This window comes from Tachysurus fulvidraco, chromosome 20 (genome assembly GCF_022655615.1).
Source record: "Tachysurus fulvidraco isolate hzauxx_2018 chromosome 20, HZAU_PFXX_2.0, whole genome shotgun sequence".
Classification (NCBI taxonomy): Eukaryota; Metazoa; Chordata; class Actinopteri; order Siluriformes; family Bagridae; genus Tachysurus; species Tachysurus fulvidraco.
This window is the reverse complement of record NC_062537.1, coordinates 14,500,452-14,521,083: the sequence shown is the minus strand read 5'-3', so window position 1 is coordinate 14,521,083 and position 20,632 is coordinate 14,500,452. Positions and strand designations below refer to the sequence as shown.

General features: G+C 35.2%; 1 protein-coding gene across 9 annotated transcripts; it reads right to left on the bottom strand.

Moving 5' to 3' along the window:
- Positions 1 to 951: 951 nt before the first annotated feature.
- syk (spleen tyrosine kinase) lies at positions 952 to 19,742 on the bottom strand. Of its 9 annotated transcripts, none has more exons than XM_047804732.1 (15): positions 19,371 to 19,738; positions 15,872 to 16,323; positions 14,023 to 14,180; positions 12,471 to 12,609; positions 12,150 to 12,222; positions 11,531 to 11,562; positions 10,885 to 10,953; positions 7,576 to 7,626; positions 7,066 to 7,138; positions 6,753 to 6,915; positions 5,057 to 5,266; positions 4,735 to 4,921; positions 3,802 to 3,942; positions 3,167 to 3,279; positions 952 to 2,333 (listed from the first exon to the last, which is right to left on the bottom strand). In XM_047804732.1, the coding sequence occupies exons 2-15, from the start codon at positions 16,271 to 16,273 to the stop codon at positions 2,261 to 2,263; spliced, it is 1,884 nt and encodes a 627-aa protein (XP_047660688.1). In that variant the 5' UTR covers positions 16,274 to 16,323; positions 19,371 to 19,738; the 3' UTR covers positions 952 to 2,260. The 9 variants fall into 9 exon arrangements, 8 of the variants coding, with proteins under 8 accessions (XP_047660688.1, XP_026996904.1, XP_047660689.1 ...); XM_027141103.2 differs by having other exon boundaries at positions 6,753 to 6,912; positions 19,371 to 19,736; XM_047804733.1 differs by lacking the exon at positions 7,576 to 7,626 and having other exon boundaries at positions 19,371 to 19,737.
- Positions 19,743 to 20,632: the final 890 nt, after the last annotated feature.

The following is a 20,632-nucleotide window of genomic DNA, read 5'->3' as shown; positions in this document are numbered from 1 at the left end:
GTCTCACTCACTCACTCACTCACTCACTCACTCACTCACTCACTCACTCACTCACTCACTCACTCAGTCTCACTCACTCACTCACTCACTCACTCACTCACTCACTCACTCACTCACTCACTCACTCACTCACTCACTCACTCAGTCTCACTCACTCACTCACTCACTCACTCACTCACTCACTCACTCACTCAGTCTCACTCACTCACTCACTCACTCACTCACTCACTCACTCACTCACTCACTCACTCACTCACTCAGTCTCACTCACTCACTCACTCACTCACTCACTCACTCACTCACTCACTCACTCAGTCTCACTCACTCACACACACTCACTCACTCACTCACTCACTCACTCACTCACTCACTCACTCACTCACTCACTCACTCACTCACTCACTCACTCACTCACTCACTCACTCACTCACTCACTCACTCACTCACTCACACTTTCATTAACTGCTTTATTCTGATGAGAGTTATAATGAGTCTCTAGACTATCCCCAGAACACTCTGCATGACAGAGGAACACACCCAGGATGGGATGCCAATCAAACACACAATCTCATTCACACTAGGGGCAATTTACCTTAGCATGTATTTAAGATGTGATGGAAACTGGAGAAGACAGCCTATAAAACCCATTTAAACATGGGAAAATGCACAGAAATTCCAAACAGTCAGTCAGACACCTGAGCTTATTACCGAACCTGAGACCCTGGAGGTGTGAGGAAGCAGAGCTATCTCCTGCACCAGCATGCCACCTAGTTCAGTGTCAGGAGCACTTTAAACTGCTGCCATTCCATTCCAGAGAACGTTGATGGGTAGAATTAGTAATAAATAAGAAACAATCATATTCAATATGATGGCAAAGGGGGTAAGAGCAAAGGGATAGAAGGATATTTTCTGCTCAAAAGAAAGACCAACATCATTCTGCCAGACCTTGTCTTATTTTTGTGGCTTATTTTATTTTATTTATTTGTGTCAACCTGCTGTTCCATACAGATTTAAATGCCTTGTGTTCTTTTTTTTTTTAATCAGACTAAGCTATCAGACTTCAACGAATCGGTGTTGTTACACACCTCATTTGTGGATTTTCTGCCATTTCATCTCAGCTGAAATTGCTGAGATTATTGTTTCAGATGTTTTTAAGTTTAAAAGGAATTTATAGGACAAGGGTTTGTATGAGGATAAAATCAGCAGGCTTATATTAATGGTTTTTGTCTAACATATAGAGTTGTATAGCCGACACTTCACATGAACGGATTTAAAACTGCTATATTGATGTATTTAGCATTGGGATGATTATTGTCAGCACTTTATAACTAACTTGTTTCCTGGATAACATTAAATGCAATGATAAACACATGCAAAATATGATGCTTTTCTTTAAAAGATGAAAAAAAAAAAATCTTGCCATTGTTTGAATAAAACCACTTTCAGACATGCTGTTTCGAGACACCCTTTCGTTGATTATTTTTCCATAACAAGAATTCCTGTTGTGTTTACATATATTACATATATTACCATCTCTGGTTTTGCCTTTTCCTTAAAGAACAATAGCTTCCCACTATAACAACTCAAACATTTAGTACACTCAGTTTGTATGAAACCTTGTCAAATAGCTAATCTGGGTTGGGCTATTTTACTGAGACATGCTGACAAAATGTAAGATACTGTGTCATGGCATCACATTCCCAAGTCTTAGAGCATGCTTACATTTATGTTTATGTATGTCATCTTTACAGAAGGCTTGCAGAGGTACCAAAAAAGTGAGTGGGATGACGCTCAATGGTTTGAGGGATGGGGACAAGAAGTGTGATGAGTGGATCAGTGCATTAACCTATTTAGGAGATTAGAAGTTGTACCAGTCCACAGGCACATTAACTATAATGTAGAATAACAGTGAAAGTTACTGCTAAAATGCTTCTAATGAAACCAGTAAAAGAGGGTAATATTTAAATAGAATCACATAATATAGAAAACAGTTATATGATTTTAAAAATTGCAGTAATGGTGATGTGAAAATTTCAGTTATTGCTAATTACCAGGTCTTTAGACATGTAGAAAAATGACCAAGACAGCAGGCTCTCATTGACTTCATCATAACTTTGGCTTGCAAAAAAGGGAATATTAAGAAGAAGACTTGGATAATTTGCAGGTACATTATATTAAATAAATCAGTGTGGCCAGTCCTTAAAACCATGTACAAACTGCTCCTGGGGAAAGACTCTTCATTCTGTTTTCTTCCAGCTGGTCACTGAGAAATGTCATAGTAGTAGTCTCTTAGCCTGGGCTCCACCACAGAAAAGCTTGGCCTCTCATCCGGCCTGAAGAAATAAGACAGCAATTACTTGATTGTTGTATTGTGAACTGATGTTTTCGACAATGTGATTTTGGTGTTTAAATCATTGGTTCAGTGGTATTATAGTCAATACAGCAAGACTAGCCAGGGGGTGATTTTTAATTACATTGGGGTAAATGACAACTCAAACTCAGAGATGTGTACTGTGCAAAAATATAAGCATATTAGCAGGGTGAAAATATAATATATGACTATGACTATATGATTAATAAACATATACACGTTGTTACTCCTTGAAAACCATGAAATAATCTTATACTTATCTAATTTTAAGCATTTATTTTTATGCTTAATAGCATCTGCAAATGGTCGTTTAAATATTAATATTTAATATTTCTATAATTATTTTACATTTTTTTATTTAACGATTTAATCTGAGAAGGGAAAAAAGTTACTTTCACTTGGTTTATGTTATACAATAAATCTGTAGCAGTAAATGAGTTGAATATTCATACTGATTAAAAGAAAAAAAAATGACGCTAATTAGTTGCTAAGATTTTTATGGTTTCTAATAATTCTTGTAAATATTATTGTATCTATTAGACCAAGTGATAAGCATCGTATGTAATTTAGGTTATATAAGTCATACAAGAGAACCTATACTGAGAACAAGAGTGATTCATACTGAAAACATGTCACTATTTCTTCCTATCCTGTGATTAATCTTTTTTTATATCAGGATGCAAATAAAAAAAATTCTTAACAAAATGATATCGGCCAATTACACCATTATCATATGTTCTAGGAATAACTGTAACTAATGCAATGCTAGATATAAGAATACAGGAAGTCACTCACTTGTATGTCCAACATTTCAACATGATGTTGTACATCTCAGATGGGCAGTTAAGTGGAGCGCCCATCCTCTCGCCACTCTCAATCAACTGGATTACCTCATTTCCCTTCATCCCCTATAGAGTGCAGATTAGAATCAGTCTTACAAGTGACTCATGAGTGTTATCAAGTTCGGTATGACATTTTGGTTTATTGGTAATACTATTTCATTCTGTGGTATACTTTTTAATTTTGCAAAGTCTTTGGTGTAATATTTGTAGCATCCTACAAACGGCTACAAATATAGTCCAATTGAATTCAATTAAAAAAATTTTGTATAGCGCTTTTAACAATTGACATGGTCTCAAAGCAGCTTTACAGAACATAAACATAAAACAAAAGGTTGATATAAAGAATAATATAGATATTAATATAATTAAACATTTTAAGATTAATATTAGATATATTTGAATGTGTTTGTATTTATCTCCAATGAGCAAGTCTGAGGCGACTATAGCCTTTGGATAGGACAGTGTATATAAAAACAGAAAAAGTGTGTATCTTGTGTATATATTTTACTACTTTAAGATGATTGTAACTCTGCATGAAAGTGACAGTGATCACGAAGTTGATACTATATACTGTAATACAGACTTTACCTTGTATGGTTTCTGTCCATATGAAAAAGCCTCCCACATCAGCACTCCAAAGCTCCACACATCACTCTTACACGAGAACTTGAAGAAGTTCATGCATTCAGGTGCATACCACTTCACAGGCCACTTACCATGACCTTTAGACTAAACAAGAGGGAATAGACAGGAACAGTTAATACCTGGTTTATCTGCTTCATAAACACTAGACTCCCTTCATATTATAAATCATTATGCAATTTAAATATCTGTAGCAGGTGATTAATTCTACATCTGCATACAGCTTCATTAGAAGATTACAGACTTTCTGCTGATCACTGGTCCAACCTACAGCCAAGTCTGTTGTTACTACCGTAGGTTGTTCCATTACTTTATATTTGTTTTTAAAAGCTACTAGTCTACAGTAGCTAGGTAGCTCCACTCTTAGCAGAAGAATATTGTAGTTAGTAAAAACCTTAGAATAACTTTAACATTTTGTTACCACAAAACTTTTAATCATAGGATTTGAGCTATCACGTGCATAAAAATTGCTTTTGTTCAGCGAATGTAAGAAATGTGGCATTTTCTCTGAATGACTTTAAATCTTTTTGCTTATGCATATTAACATCATTAATACATCAATACATCAGGATTCACTGGCAGCAGATTGTGCCTTTAGTAATTAAACAACAAAACCCTATTAGCACTTCTGATACTGTCCCCACAATGTTCTTTATTTCCCCTGAAATTAATTCCTGACTCTGCTATTGCACTGAATGGAATGTTGTATGTTTAAACAGTTCAGCTATGTTTAATTCATTTACTGACACTTTGCATTATCTGACGTCACTTTAATTAAAACGTCTGGCTCACTGAAATCCAAAGCATCTGAAGTCATATAGGATTAGATTACCATCTTCATTTCAGCTCAAGGAAAAGTCTTCTGGAGGTGAAGCATACCTCATAATAATCATGCTCACTGGTGAGGGCTTTGGACAGGCCAAAGTCACTGATTTTTGCATAGTGCTGTGTGACTAACAGCACGTTGCGGGCTGCCAAGTCTCTGTGAACGAAATTATGCTCCTCCAGGTACTTCATCCCCATACAGACCTGATGCACAAGCTCAGTGACGTTTTTAATTGGAAGTCTGTGTGAAGAACAAGGTGCAGAAGTCATGTTCAATCTCCGTAATTAGCTATTTGCCAAAGCATTTAAGCATAACCTAGAGAACATATTGTGTGGTAAAGGGTCTGTGATACTAAAATGATTAATATTATCATACCTTTTCTTTTGCAGATACTTGTTCAGAGGGCCAAGCTCAGCCAGCTCCATGACTAACATGAGGTTCTCGGCGTCACAGATGCCGATCATACGCACTATGTAGGGGTTGTCCAGCTGCTGCATGACTTCAGCCTCACGAAGCATTTCGTCCCGTACTGCAGCATTGTTATCATCGTTCTTCAGGATCTTTACTGCTACCTGTTTCTGTGTTCTGTGTTCACACACAAACACACACACGCACACAGAACACACACACAGACACCACACACACACACACACACACACACACACACACACACACACACACACACACACACACACACACACACACACACACACACACACACACACACACAAACACACACACACACACACACACACACTTAAAATATTGTCAAAATGACACACTTCATGCTGGTTGACAGATTTCTGAGAGTTTCATTTACACTGTACACTCCCTTGTGTTTTATATCTGTATTTCCTGTATTTCAACACACTAGAACAACCATTTAATACAGCAGATGATTCCACTAGCAAGTCATCAATTTTCAACATGTATGTGTTGCCATTTGAATATATAGTTACTACAGTACATGTAACTACAGTTTCTGCATGTAACTCAAAACTGTTATTACATGTACCAAATAGCACAACACATTCTAATACCTCTTTTTATTTCTTATCATTTGCACTATTATTATTTTTTAACCTTAAAATGTAGTTTAATTACATGCACAATCTGTGAGAAATAGCCCGGGTTTTCACCTCACTGCAAGCTGTATATTGTATATAACTGCCTATCGGACAAAATCTTGAATCTTGAATCGTGGAACAAAAAATTTTGTGTATTGCTTAAAATTCATTCATTTAACACCTTTAGATTTATTTATACGGTGCTATGAATTACATATTATCTAATTTCTTGGGTCAAACCCTTGGTTTTGTATATGCTCTGTAGCTAGCTTTTCTGTTTGTGTGGACACAATGTTTTCCCTTATTCCTCTAGTGACCAGTGCAGAGCAATTTGAGATGAAATCCCAGTATACATTTTGTATATATATTTTGTATATATTTTGTAATTGTCTGTAGTGTGTTGATGTGTGAGTGAATGAGAGTGTGTGTGTGCCCTGCGATGGGTTGGCACTCCGTCCAGGGTGTATCCTGACTTGATGCCCGATGACGCCTGAGATAGGCACAGGCTCCCCGTGGCCCGAGGTAGTTCGGATAAGCGGTAGAAAATGAATGAATGAATGAATATATTTTGTATATATTTGTATTTGTGTATTATAAACCTATAATATAAATCCATAATAATAATAATAATAATAATAATAATAATAATAATAATAATAATAATAATAATAATAATAACAATAATAATAATAATAATAATAATAATAATAATAATAATAATAATAATAATAATAAGATTCTCACAATATAAGCCCTTTACATCTGCACTACAACAGACTCTAATTCTTATTTGTTCATACATATAATGTTTGAAGAAGTCATTTGATTTTCATCTTCACTTCACTGATATCCAAAAATCAGTATGCATGTAACCCACACATGGATCCTAATCCTGATTAACTTGATTCGGCTAATCGGGAAATAGTCTTACCTTGTGTAAGAACAGGGAAAATAATTAACTATGCAGGACAAAGAGTTCAAGATCCTGCCCATGAACAACTCACTTCCTCATTTGGTAAATGCCTTTAAGGACTGTGCCGAAATTGCCTGAGCCAAGCTCTCCATCCTCAAGGATCAGGTTTTTCCGGTCCACTGTAGTTGAGCGTAGTTCATCAGGGTCAGCATATGGACTCTCATACACCTCACTGCTCATGGGTAAATCCTCTGTGTTTGCATGTACAAAGAGCAAAAAGACAGAAGGGAAACACTATCAGTTCCTTTCAGCACCCTTACTGCTATATATGATGTTGAGTGTATTCAGGTTGTGACCTATACGAACAAGGGCTGATTGGGGGAACATGGGTCATGTCAACTAACCTGTGGTAGGCACTGCTGCCCCCGGTGAATAAGGATTATCTGTCTCATGATTTTTGCGAAGGTATGATGTAAGCTGTAGGCATACAGGATAATAAACAGATTAGATTGGTAAAGATACAGGTACTTGGGCACACATGGTCAAATTCACAAGTTTCCAACTCTGGACTGGAAGTACACCTTGTTCACATCCTGCACATTTAGTAGAATGAGGTGTGTTACTTCAGGAACAGTGTTGGAAACCTGTGATTTATTTAGATACACAGACACACTTTGGCTAATTACAGTCTTTCGTAAATGCTTACATAATGATATTAGCACAAATTTCTCAATTGAATAATTGTTCTTTTCCCAACCCATGGAAGTCTTCTGCTTAAATACTTTTTTTGCAAAACAAGTGCTCCATCTTCAGGCATTTCAAAAACCTCACGAACAAGTCTCACACCATATTTTGGGAGAGCTATAACATACTGTAAAATGCATGCATTTAGAAATCAGTGAAAAGACACTGACCTTACTAGGGCAAACATCTAAGATCTTTTCTTTACACCTCTTTAACGCTGTCTATGAAATGAGAAAAATAAAGTCAATATGTTACTTTCAATAAAATACAAAGGCAGAGAGATACGTGTTTCTGCGAAGGTACAATACATGAAAGAGTTATTTATATGCAGGAATGCCACAGAATAACACATGACATGGTTACTGCCAGCCAAGGGTTCAACCAGAGAGCTTTCAATTGGGACAGTATGCATGATTATAAAAGTCCTAATGGAAAAGCCATGTTACATTACATAGCCATGATTTGAATATGGGAGAAACAGAAGATTTTTCAATGACTGAGAACAAAATTCTCTGGCTGAAAAGAAATGAGCAGACTTGTTATCTTCATAAATGGACAAATTTTTTGTGAATTATTGAATCTTTTGGTTCATTCATTCATTCATTCATTCACTCATTCATTCATTCATTCATTCAGTGACAGTTACAATTTTGTTTTCTATTATAAAAAAAATTGTGATACATTTCTATACAATTTTATCTTTAAGTCTGTGCAATTTCCCTGTTTTTTGTAGCCAGCTTTTTAATTTGCTGAATGAGTGTAGAATTGTTATTTGTAAGCAGATGAGAAAAACTGTAATGACAAATTGTGTCCATGAAATGGCACACAAGCAAATCACACCACACACTGTTTCCCAGTCTCCTTCATGGCCTTTTTGCATAAATCATGCCTTTAATAAATTAATAGATTTCTATTATAAGACCATGAGAGAGAAGAGAATCTGAGTCTGTAAATAAGTCAAAAAGCCATAGGATAAATCTCATCACACAAAAAGAAGAGATACACTCTTAGAAAAAAAAATTGTTCTGTGAATAGTTATGGGTTCTCCTTAGAGAACACTTTATGGTTCAACACACAGACAAACCAAAGAATCCCATAGGGTTCCAGATTTAACCTTTTTTTCTAAGAGTGTAGGAAGGGATAAATCAGTTATTAATTGAAACTAATGAGAAAAAGCTGAATATGATTCAAGATATTACCTTATGCCTGAGTGTAATAAGGTCTATAAAGGATAGCATCTTTAATCTTTTGGCACATTTGTCAGCATCATTTCCCAGTAAGCACTAGGTGGCAGTATAACATATAAACCATGGTACAGACCTTCTGTTTAATGGTATATATTTGATAGTAAGGATTTTGTACACTGAAACTCAACACAAGTCAAACATTTGGACACAACCGATTAAATGAAACCCTCATTCACACTAGCTGGATAAAAAGTGACAGGCAATAATCTATTATATATATATATATATATATATATATATATATATATATATATATATATATATATATATATATATATATATATATATATATATATATGCAAATTAGGTACGATGGAGTCAAGCAACACAATTAAATGGTTTCCTCTTTGTATTTCTCGAAACATCTTCATTTCTCCAATCACAGCTTTACTAACTATGTCCAGATAATTTTCCCAAACGAAAAATGGAAGAAAAACCTATTAAAATTGTATAAAGTCATGAAGAAAAATACAACTAGGAAGGAAGTAGCAACAATCTTTGGTGCTTCTAGAGAGTGTTCTAGTTAGCTTCTGCATAATCTCCAAACTAAACTAACACATAACAAGTAAATCATACAACCAATTGGATCCCTGATTACTGCATTACCTAATTTTCTTCATAACTAGCTACAGGGCTCTCAAGGTTTGAAGACAGGCAAGCGTGACATCTCCACCCCCACCCCAAAATAAATAAATAAATAATAGGGGAATTGTTGTATGGTAAGGATTACTGACCGCAATTTAACCAAATACAATGCATTTGTTTAATTTCCATTTATTTATTTATTTATTGTGTGCGTGTGTGTGTGTGAGAAGGAGAGAGAGAGAGAGAGAGAGAGAGAGAGAGAGAGAGAGAGAGAGAGAGAGAGAGAGAGAGACTATGACTGGTGTTGTTTATTGTAAGTGTTTGTTGCCTTTTTGGAATCCTTTACCATTTGTAATATTACTCATTTAAAACAGTTCGGCTCAAGCCCAGCCATTTTTAGTGTCATGATTGAGGACAACGTTTCAAACCGACCATCGAAAATACCCTCTCTAATTAATGTTTTTTTTTCATTGGTTGTTCCGTTAAATCTTACCCAGATAGTGCTATTTACTGATTGGCTATTGTGTAGCCTCTTTTTTTTGATTGGCTGATCAGTGTCAGGCTCGACTAAGAACTGAGACGCGCTTGATTCCTGCCCGGTTCCATAGAGACAGCGGTGCGGACTGATACATTTTGGGCGCTGCGGCATATTAAATATATGATATATGATTAAGTCGAAAAGTTTTTCTGCGTGAGAAATACGATGTGTGGCGGCAGAGCGTGACAAAAGACCGAAATGCGTGACTGTCACTCTCAATGCGTGACACTTGACAGCCCTGTAGCTGTAGAATCTATACTGTATATAGACACAACCATTTGTCATTAGAGCTACATACAAAAATACTACTAAACAACAACAGTAACAATATATACTTTTACACATTCTTAGGCACGGTATAATTCCACTATTATTATATCATATTTTTGATAGGCTCTGGGTCGTTGATCAGAGGATCGGGGTTCAAGGCCCAGCACAGCCAAGCTGCCACTGCTGGGCCCTTGAGCAAGGCCCTCAACCCTCTCTGCTCCAGGGGCGCTGTATCATAGCTGCCCCTGCACTCTGACCCCAACCTCCTCAGTTGGGGTATGTGAAGAAAAGAATTCCACTGTGCTGTAATGTATATGTGGCGATAATAAAGGCTTTCATGCCCTGTCCTACATAAACAGTAACAGCAGTGTGAAGCCTATAACTACTTGGTGTGTCCAAAACATTTGACTGGAATTTCCTGGAATGAAGTACTAATGACTAATTTTGCATTGCATATTCGATATCAGTGTGCAAAACCTACAAAGTAATAGTATAGATTGCTATTTTGCAGGTATTTACTAAATAACTTTAGTTACCAAGTGTTAGAGAAATATTTTCACAGCTAATAGATGTATTAGACATGTTGTAAAACCAATCGAATTTTAGCTTTGAAACTGACATAGGCATCAAACACAAAGGCAGTGACTAAAGGGATGGTGAATGATGGACTGTGCAGATGAAGTGCAGGTGAGTGGAAGAAGAGATAAGAGAGTGCAGATGAGAGGGATGTAGGCAACAAACGATGGATTAGCAGGGAAAAACCACACGTAGTGGCAGATGACAGCCATGCAGAGGTTGTACCACCGGGGCAGAGAGGAGGGGTTGGCATATTTGTGCACCTTTTTGAGACCAGGTTTGGGGAAGGAAGCGGATCTGATTCTGGAGAGAATTCCACTTGTGCCACCCAGCTAGAAAACCACAATTTTGAAGAGGATAAAGTTATTGTACTGAACATTTAGTTAATGTGACCCATGCACTTTTTAGTATAGTATAATTTAGTATAATATTAATGATAAGAATAATAATAAAAAGCAAATACATGCAATTAGTTATTCAGAAGGATCTGAGGTGTACGTTAAGCCTTAACATGAATGACACAGTAATTAGAGACATTTCTGTCATACTAAGCTAAAAATTCATTCTGTCTGAACCAACAGTTTCTACTGAGAGGGTTGTCAATATTGTGATACACAGCAAAGTTTATAGCAGCTTGTGCTTAAATAATATTAATTGTTTATATCTGCTCTTAGTTTGTTTTAATGCTACTTAAATCTGATACTTATATCGAAAAAATAAATCTTAATAGTTTTTATTAGTTTAGTTTAGTATTAGTTTTATTTAGATCAGACACGAGGTAATTTTATCTGTCTGACAATATAAATATCGCTGGTAAACTTTATTACATTGTAAATATTGTATTACTTTCTTCTTTAAAATATGCACTCCATATTCTTTATTTAATAATGATGGTTGAGCAATACTCACATCAGGATGATTTCCAGGAAGTGCAGGTGGGCCTGAGCACAAAAACATAAACATTAATACATAACAAAAATAGTATAGAATTTTCCATTGGCACATCTCACACAACTTATCTACATCAACACCTTATCCAATCCATCCATCCATCCATCCATACAAGCAACCATTTATACATCATCCATCAATCCATACAACTTACCATTTATAAATCATCAATCTATTTATCTATCCATACATACACCATACATTCATCCATAGATACATTGTCCATACATTCATTTAACCAACCAAACAACTAACTATATATTATCCCACCATTCATTTCACCTGACAACCATCTAGAAATTGATTTGATCTTCCTTCTCTCCTTTTTGCCAAATAAGTGTATTAATTTGTACCTACAGTACATTTCTACATTCTTCAATTTATAGAATTTATACCTACAGTAGTATCTCCTCCCTCCATCCATTCATCCATTCATTCACCAGGCAATTCAACCATCCACCGATTCATCCATCCATCCATCCATCCATCCATCCATCCATCCATCCATCCATCCATCCATCCATCCATCTGCACAATTAAAAATGAATCCACTGATCTTTAGAGTAAAGATGGCTACCTTCGGGTCGTGGACAGGGATCCACCAGCACCCGGAGCAGGCCATCAGGTTTATATGAATAATGCTCCACCAGCTATGAGTAGAAATACAAATGATTCAAATTTTAAATAGTTTAAAAGTTAAAAATCCACAACCACCTGTAGTTTCAATGCAACATTCTATATTAGTGGTTAAAGGAAGTTAATTTAAATAAATTTATTGATGGACACAAAAACTTTTAGCAAATTTTGTGATGCAGAAACATTCAGTGTATTCTTACAGATCTATATATATATGTGTGTGTGTGTGTGTTTGAGTTAATTTCCTGTATACAATCAGTACCTGCCAAAGTGTGTCAAACTTTTTCCCATCAGGAATAGAGAGTTTGCCAGCTTTGTCCCTGTCAATGCGATAGTGCATGACTTGGCCATTGTGGAGAAGACAGAGTGCATAGGAGCCATTGTTATCTCGCTGCCGGATTCTGTTGAGTTGACAAAAACCAAGAAGAAGGACAGAATAATAAAATTGTCCAGTTTACTATAGTGCATGCTACTTAGTGACACTAGATCAGTTTCAATTTACATATTTATTTTCAACTTTAGACAACCAAGATAGTGACAAAGGAAAACATGTTTCATACATTAAAAGGCCACTGTAATTAAACAATTATTTTGGCCTAACATGTTAGACAGCATTCTCTACCATCGTTCGTTACATGTTAGACAGCGTTCTCCACCATCATTCGTAACATGTTAGACAGCATTTCCCAAAAAAAGTCCATCAAAATGATGTTTTGAAGGAATGGTGTTCATCGATCGAGCAGAGATGCAGAGACTAGTATCTGTGCCTCTGTGCACTGAAGCTGTTCTGTTGGCTTGATGGGGAACTAAATTTTAATATAGTTACAGTTTATTTCAGATCTTCAAATTGGGAGGAAGCTAAGTAGCACAAAGACATTTAATGAAGACTTCTTTACTAAGTGTGTCAGTAAGTCTGGATTAACTGCATGCATGTACACATAATTCTTAAATGATCACTCTCTCTCTCTCTCTCTCTCTCTCTCTCTCTCTCACACTCTCCTTCTCTCTCTCTCTCTCTCTCTCTCTCTCTCTCTCTCTCTCTCACACACACACGCACACACACACACACACACACACACACACACACACACACACACACACACACACACACACACACACACACACACACACACACACACACACACACACACACACACACACACATCTTTGGTCATTTCAGGAAGTCCTGTACAACAGTGTGAGAGCGGAAACCACAGTGCCTGCTTCTGCTTCTTTCTCTCTTTCTGTCTCTCTCAGCCCCTCAGCCTTTTTGTCTGTGGGTGTTGCATGGTATTTAAGTACATAGTCATAAAAAGACTCTTTTCTCCAGTTGGACTGAACAATTATAATCAATTTAGACTCACAGAAAAACTAAAATACTTAATTTCTTCTGTATAAAATTAGCTGAAACTAGCTGAGTTATGGGATTTTTGATGTACAATGTATAATTTTGTACATTAATGTACATGATTTAAAATGTATTTATGAGTTATGTAAAGCTCACAGTGAGAAGAAATCTTTTTGTACTGCCTATTAAAAAACAGTGAATAATAAATACACTTGAAAAAGTAGGAAACTATGTGCTGGCAATGTTTGTTAATCCTACACACAGTTATTTATTATAAAATATTTTAAACCCCAGTTCAAAATAATAACAAGGTTTATAAAATATATCATTACTAATCTGAAATGACTATAATTTACATTTTGTGAATAATGGTTTAAAAAATATTTTGCTGCATCTCTTTTCATTTCATAGTTTTTGAATCTTTAATTCACTTCTTGTGAAAGAAAGAGCTTTTTATTGTACTTACAGAAATTTGCCATTGGTGGGACGGTTAAGTAAACGTGGCTCAGAGTCTTCCCGTGATATGGTCCCGTGAAACCAGGGCATCTTCTCATGTGCCGTAGTGGCAATCAGCTTCTCCAGCTGAGGCCTCTGACTGATGATAGCCTGCTCCAATGAGTGACCCTGATAAAAATACAATGCATTATGATGTTAAAATGTTAAAAGCATTTTTCTTAAAATATTTGATGCATAATTCATTTATATGATTTTTCTTTTGTAATAAATTCAAAGCAAACAAGAATTAGTTTGTTCTATTTTTATAATCAGTAGACAGACAAAAAATCTTTCAGTTAACACTTCCAGTTGGTTAGTTCCAGTTCCAGCCTTCGCAAAACATAGAAGTTCTTGATAACCACTAAAGATACACGCAGTCTTTATCTTAGAATACCAAGAATCTATGGGTTACATGCAACAGGCAACAAAAAAAAATCTCGGCCTTGTGATTGCTTATGGACTACTTTAGACTTTCAAAAATGTTTGATTTTGTCCTGTTTAATTCTGTCTAAGCTTGGTCAGATTTAGTTCAGTTAAAAGGATATCGAGAAACAACAGGAACTGGTGCAGTGATTTACAGCAAACCACTGGTTTAAAGAAAGAAAAGAATAAAAAAAACATTTTCAGGAAGTCATTCTGATTTTCATCATAGCCTGCTGTTTTTCATTTTGCTTACTCTCATCATTCATTTATATTTCACATATAATTCACAACTCATTAGAGAATGAAATAAATAAAGAGAAACAGAACAGAAAAAATTTAAAGTTGAAAATAAAACACTAAGAGAGACTTTTACATTCACACACCACTGAGATCATAATCAAACATTAGAAATGCTGAGGTTTTAATAAGCTTCTCAGTTTTTCATGTGTGTAAAGATAAATAAATACATGGTGACTTTAAAGGATAATCAATATATTGTTAGTCACTGAATGCATGTCTTATAATTGACTTTAATATATTTATCAAAGTAGTTATTTAAACATTCCTTTTACACGAAGATTTGAAACTGAAGCAAACACCCACCGGAAATGAGAGGGCTAAGTGATTGGTGGGGTGTTTCTAAGTTTGTAGTCTCACCTCTAACTACTGCGTGTAATCTACAACAAGCGTACGAGTGCATGAAGAGAAACCTGAGTGCACAGACCATGCTGACATCATGTTGTTTCTTATGAAATATATATGTATTTTTCTTTAAAGTTGGTTATTTTCTTACATTTGTTTGTTTAGCAAAATTTACCAGTAACATTCTAGTTCCGAGGGATTCACATACAGTATTAGACATTAACACCCACTTAATTACACACAATATAAAATTCAGCATTTGTTTTATTTGAAAGTTTTACTGGGTTGAGAAAATACTCAGATAAAATCTACATCCATATAACATCACACACCTTGTTTTGATTTTTGTTTCCATTAGTACATAAAAAGTATTGAAGCTACGCTGTGAAACAATTACTGTAAAATATGCAGTAATTCTACAGTAAAAGTAAAGGAGTTGCCAATAAAGTACTTATTTTTATATTATAGATATAATATATATTACTCTATGTTTCCTTCTACAATGTTAAATTCTATGTTAAAATAATACAATACTTGTAAGAATAATTAGTATAAAATATTAATATAATCGAGTATATTTGCTCGTTTGTTACATTAAATTGGCCCTATATTATTCAGAATGTGAATAATATAGTGTTTACTTCCAACCATGTTGTATTAGACTCGGACTTAGACTCAGACATAAACTTGCTAAACTTAGAAGGAGTCTTATTTCAGGCCAGTGTTCTACATAAAAGAGAAGATCTAGCACTAACCTTTAGCTTCCATGTGTGCTGCACATACTGCCTGATGAGCTTCTCCTTCAGATCCTCGAAAGCTCCCACCTTGGGTTCGACGCCTCTGGGCCGATTGCAGGGCTTTTTCAGCAGACACACCAGGCCGTCAGTCTCCTGAGCATGGTAATCGACCACATCCACTGGAGTGCGATGGGATTTTCCACCTGCTATGGCGTATGTATCGTTCATCTCTCTCTCAATGGTGTAGTGGTAACATTGATGGCTATAGGCTATAGACAGTGCAAATCCTCCCAGGTAGCTGCGACTCTGGCGGAGCAGGTAGAGGCCATTGCTCATGCCTGCTTGCCTCAGATAGTGCTCAGCTTCTTCTCGAGTGATGTTGCCATAGAAATAGGACAAGCCTTGCACCTGGTCTGCCATGACTGCTCACTCACCACTGACTGCCCGAAGAAGTCCTACTCACTCGTTACCTGTACAAAAATGGGTAAAGTTTTATTCATTATATGGTCTAGAGTTAAGATACATGTTCACCTTGATGAACGTTGATGAAAAAAACAATATTTTTTCATCAATGACTTTCTGAGAAACTTTGTTATTTATATTATTCTATTACCGCAAGTGACATATTTTTGATACTTCATACTTCATCACTGCATCGTTATAAAAGACCCGACAAGTGACTAATAACTGGGGTTTATTTTTAAGTTTAGATATGGAGCAATATTTATTCAGCATAATATAACAGGACTTATGTAACAGTACAATAAAAATGCTAATATTTACTCTAACAGTCCATGTTGTGCTGTTCTTTCTACTCAAATACACATCATCCAACTAAACGGCTACTTATTTAGCTGAAACATGAATAAGTATATCACTTTTTGTTACAGTTTACTATGTTGTATATGGAATTTGTTTTATATTTAGTTTCAATATTATAGACAGCACGTAAACTCAGTAATGCACAAATATAATATCAGCTGCATAGAAAAAAAACTCAAAAGACATGAAATTGCTGACTTACTCTCGTAGTCAAAGTCTGTAAAATGAACAAATTCCCAAATCTCACCAATGCGTCCACATTCCAGACTTTACTACACACTACACACTTTTAGGTTCACTGTAGTTGAATAATTGATGCTTCATGATGAAAGCTGAGATGTTCAGGCATTTACCGTCACCTCACCAGGGTCTCGTGGTTATATTTTACTACAGTGCTATTTAATACCTCAACCTGATTGGGCAGAAAGTGTTGAATACTTTTCTGTAACAGCCGTTCTGATCTGACAGTAAAGACAAATCTAATTCTAACTACAGGTTTATATTAATGCACTCTCTAATATATTATTGTTTCTATAGTAACAATTCATTCACAGGTTTTAATTAAATTTTTTGAATAACATTTTTTGTTTTTATACTTTTATTTAAGCTTAATAATAACCACATTTAAAATTGTGTTATTTAACAAAGACATAATTCACATGGTCAATGATTTCAGAAATGAGTCTCCAGTGTCAGTGCTCTGTAACACCAGTTTTGTGTTTTCTGTCTTTTGCCATGGGGGACTTTCTGTTTTCTCGGTAACATGACAAGCTGTTTTTTTTTGTTTTTTGTTTTTTGAGAAAGAGAGAGAGAGAGAGCGAGAGAGAGAAAAGAGAAGCTAGTGAGGAAACAACTGTTTTAGCTGTTATAACATGTTATAACAGGAACTGAGTTGTTTCTTGGACGAACTATTAATAGATGAAATGTATGAGGTGTTATTTTTTGATAAACTAAAAATGCTAATTATTGAAAAGTTTCTGTGGTATAAAAGAAATAAAACTCTCAATCAGCTCCATTATTATTACATCACACCACCGTGTTGTTGATTTTTTCCCTATAATGTCCTGTTATGTATTATTACTTATTATTTACTTATCTATGTGAATTAGGCACAGAAATATAAACATTTACACCAGCACTTTTTACAGTTAAGTTATACTAATTAAGCTGTCATACAGTCAAAATGCATGCAACCAAAAAAAAAAAAGCCAGTGCAAATGTTTGTGTCTTTGTTTTTTCATTCACAATCAAAATTTACAGCCCACCTTTAACACTGTGAAAATCTAAACGCACCGTTTAAACTTGAAAGAGAGGAAGACGAGTGCAGGTAGGAGTCAAGTCCTCCTGACATGCAGCCATAACCACAAAAAGTTCCATAAAATGCAGTCTAGCTTTACTTGGCCTAAATGACATTGCTCAGTTAGTATCATCTCACACCCAGCAGAAATAAGCAGACAAAAAAGTGACAGGGTAAAACATCAGACTTCTTATTTTTAAACAAGTTACAAAGGTACAACACTGAACAACGGTACATGACATTGCTTCACTGATCCAAAGCTAATCAATGTGATCTGTCTATACTGCTGGAGACAACTGATAAGACCACCTGCTGCATTTATCCTCACTTATCTCCACCGTGGCATAAAAATAGTGATGTACAAATGACACCATGTGTGCTGAGGTTCCTTTTGGCATTTATAAAAAAGACATTTAATATACATATATAAAAGACATTTACATCCAGTTGCTTATATGAAAACCCAAGTACAGAATAAATCCAAAAGAAATAAGTAATAATACCACACATATTTCTTACTTACTTGAGTTTGGCTTTGATTGCTACTGTATAAATAATCAAAGATTTATCAGCCTTAATTGTCATATGTAATCCACAGCAGTATGGATTTAAGCAAAGGGAAGTGAATTTTAATTTTAGCTGCTAAGGAATTATTGCTGAAAACGTAATTTTTAGAAAGCTATGTAGTACGTTTATGAAATTCATGGTAAAAATGACATTGTCTATATTATTAGAAATGTAATGGGTTACGTGTCTTTTTTCCAATGACATAGATGTCAGTCATAATTAGAATGCTGCAGACAGCCATAATTAAAACTGAAAAGTCCAGCTTTCAGAATAAATCCAACTACACGAAAAGGCAGAAGGCAGAAGGCAACCATTTAAAGTTTACTTCAAAGTAACTAATAAGCATAAGCATCAGATATGCTAACCCACAACATACACACACCTGCTTCATGATGTGAAGAATGAAGCATTTGTAATTCACAAAAATACAATTTTTGTAGAATTATAAATTATATTTTGTTCCCAGACCCTGAGAATGCACATGTTTAAAACATTTTCCTTTCATAGAATCCAAGCCTAATTTTCATCACAAATGAAGTGTGTGTTCAAAAACTGAAAATTAATAACAGATTATCTATAAAAATGCTAACACAAATCAATGAAAAATGAAACAAAAATTACAAAAATGAAACGATTAAACAAAAAAAAAATTCAAATGCATAAGAACAATAAAACATAAGTTTAATTTAAGACATGCACGATTATCTAGACCGCCTGCTGTAAAATTTATGATTATTAATACGTGGCTTTTATTTCTTTATTTTCCAATAATAAACACAATTATTTATTTGTTAGGGCAGTAAAGAAAGATGTATTGAAATAGATCTTTACCTTATATACGGAGTCTTCAATTCTCTTCTACTTGAATCTGTATGACTGTGCTGTGACAACCATGTTGAAGCGCTGCTTAGCTCAACAGGATGTGGTATGGCCAGAAACACTATGGATAGTTGAGACACTGCAGCAATACTTAGACCACTGGCTCAAGAACGAAAGAATCTTTAAATCCAGCGAGTCAGGTGACTTTTATCGAGAACTTATTGCTGTAAATCCAGTTTCTAAAACCAATTACAGAAAATTTGTCACAGACCTTAATAAGCAGTTCTATTTAAGTGGTAGTTTTTGTGAGCTTCCTTGTTTTAACTTACTTGTAGCTACTTCCTTTGGTGTTTTTTCTAAGCCTGACTTCCCCTTTTATCTAAAATGTAGATATGAGAAGACACATGGACAAGGCTGAAGTGTAAGAATTGTAGTCTCGCTCCGATAGTCATGCAAAATCTCTGAATTTATTGGGGTTTATTTATAACCATAAAGATTTACATTTTCTTCTCATTTCTGAATATTGGCTAGAACAGAATTTGGGTATGTTTAGATATAAAAAATGTTTGATTCTATTTATAAATGTCTTGCCTTGACCATGTTCGTCAACCTTATGCAACCTTCGACTGTGAAACACTCAAATAATCCTAACAAATTCTTAGTTGTCCTCTGGTGCACTTTTGGTCTTTGGTGACGATTGTTCTGAGAAATACATGTGAATATATTTCCACATTATCAATTTATGAAGTCCTATTACTGGATCAGCTGTATATATTGTTGGTCCAGTACTAAATATGACTTCAGAAATACATAATGTGGAAAATGGTAGCTCTGTGGTTAAGGTGTTGGACTGCCGGAAGGTTGTGGGTTCAAAAACTAACACTGCTGGTCACTTGAGCAAGGCCCCTAACCCTAAGTTGCTCAGTTGTATAAAAATGTATGTATAAGGGCATCTGCCAAATGGCATGTAAATGTAACGTGTAAATATATTGATTTTAAATACTGTTTTCAAGACAAGACAAGCCAGCAAATGTTTACTAATGTGTGCATCTTACCTGTGAAATTTTAATCATTTGTATATTAATTTTGATTATTCTGTGGACTGAAATGTCTGCGCTCATAAGGTCCCTGAAGATCAAGTGTGTTTTTCTCAGTATGCGGCAAGTGGAGCAGAGGCTACGTGAACTGTACGTGATTGAAGGGTGCTTAAACCTTTATACTGTAGTTGTCTCCATTAATAAATAATAGATCTACTTAAATAACATAATATGCTG

Excerpts from the sequence above, each read along its gene's own strand:
- syk (XM_047804732.1), bottom strand. The coding sequence starts at position 16,273 with ATGGCAGACCAGGTGCAAGGCTTGTCCTATTTCTATGGCAACATCACT. Across the intron at positions 5,267-6,752 it reads GGCATTTACCAAATGAGGAA|AACACAGAAACAGGTAGCAG; the intron begins GTGAGTTGTTCA and ends GTGTGAACACAG. Across the intron at positions 2,334-3,166 it reads TTGAAATGTTGGACATACAA|GCCGGATGAGAGGCCAAGCT; the intron begins GTGAGTGACTTC and ends TTATTTCTTCAG.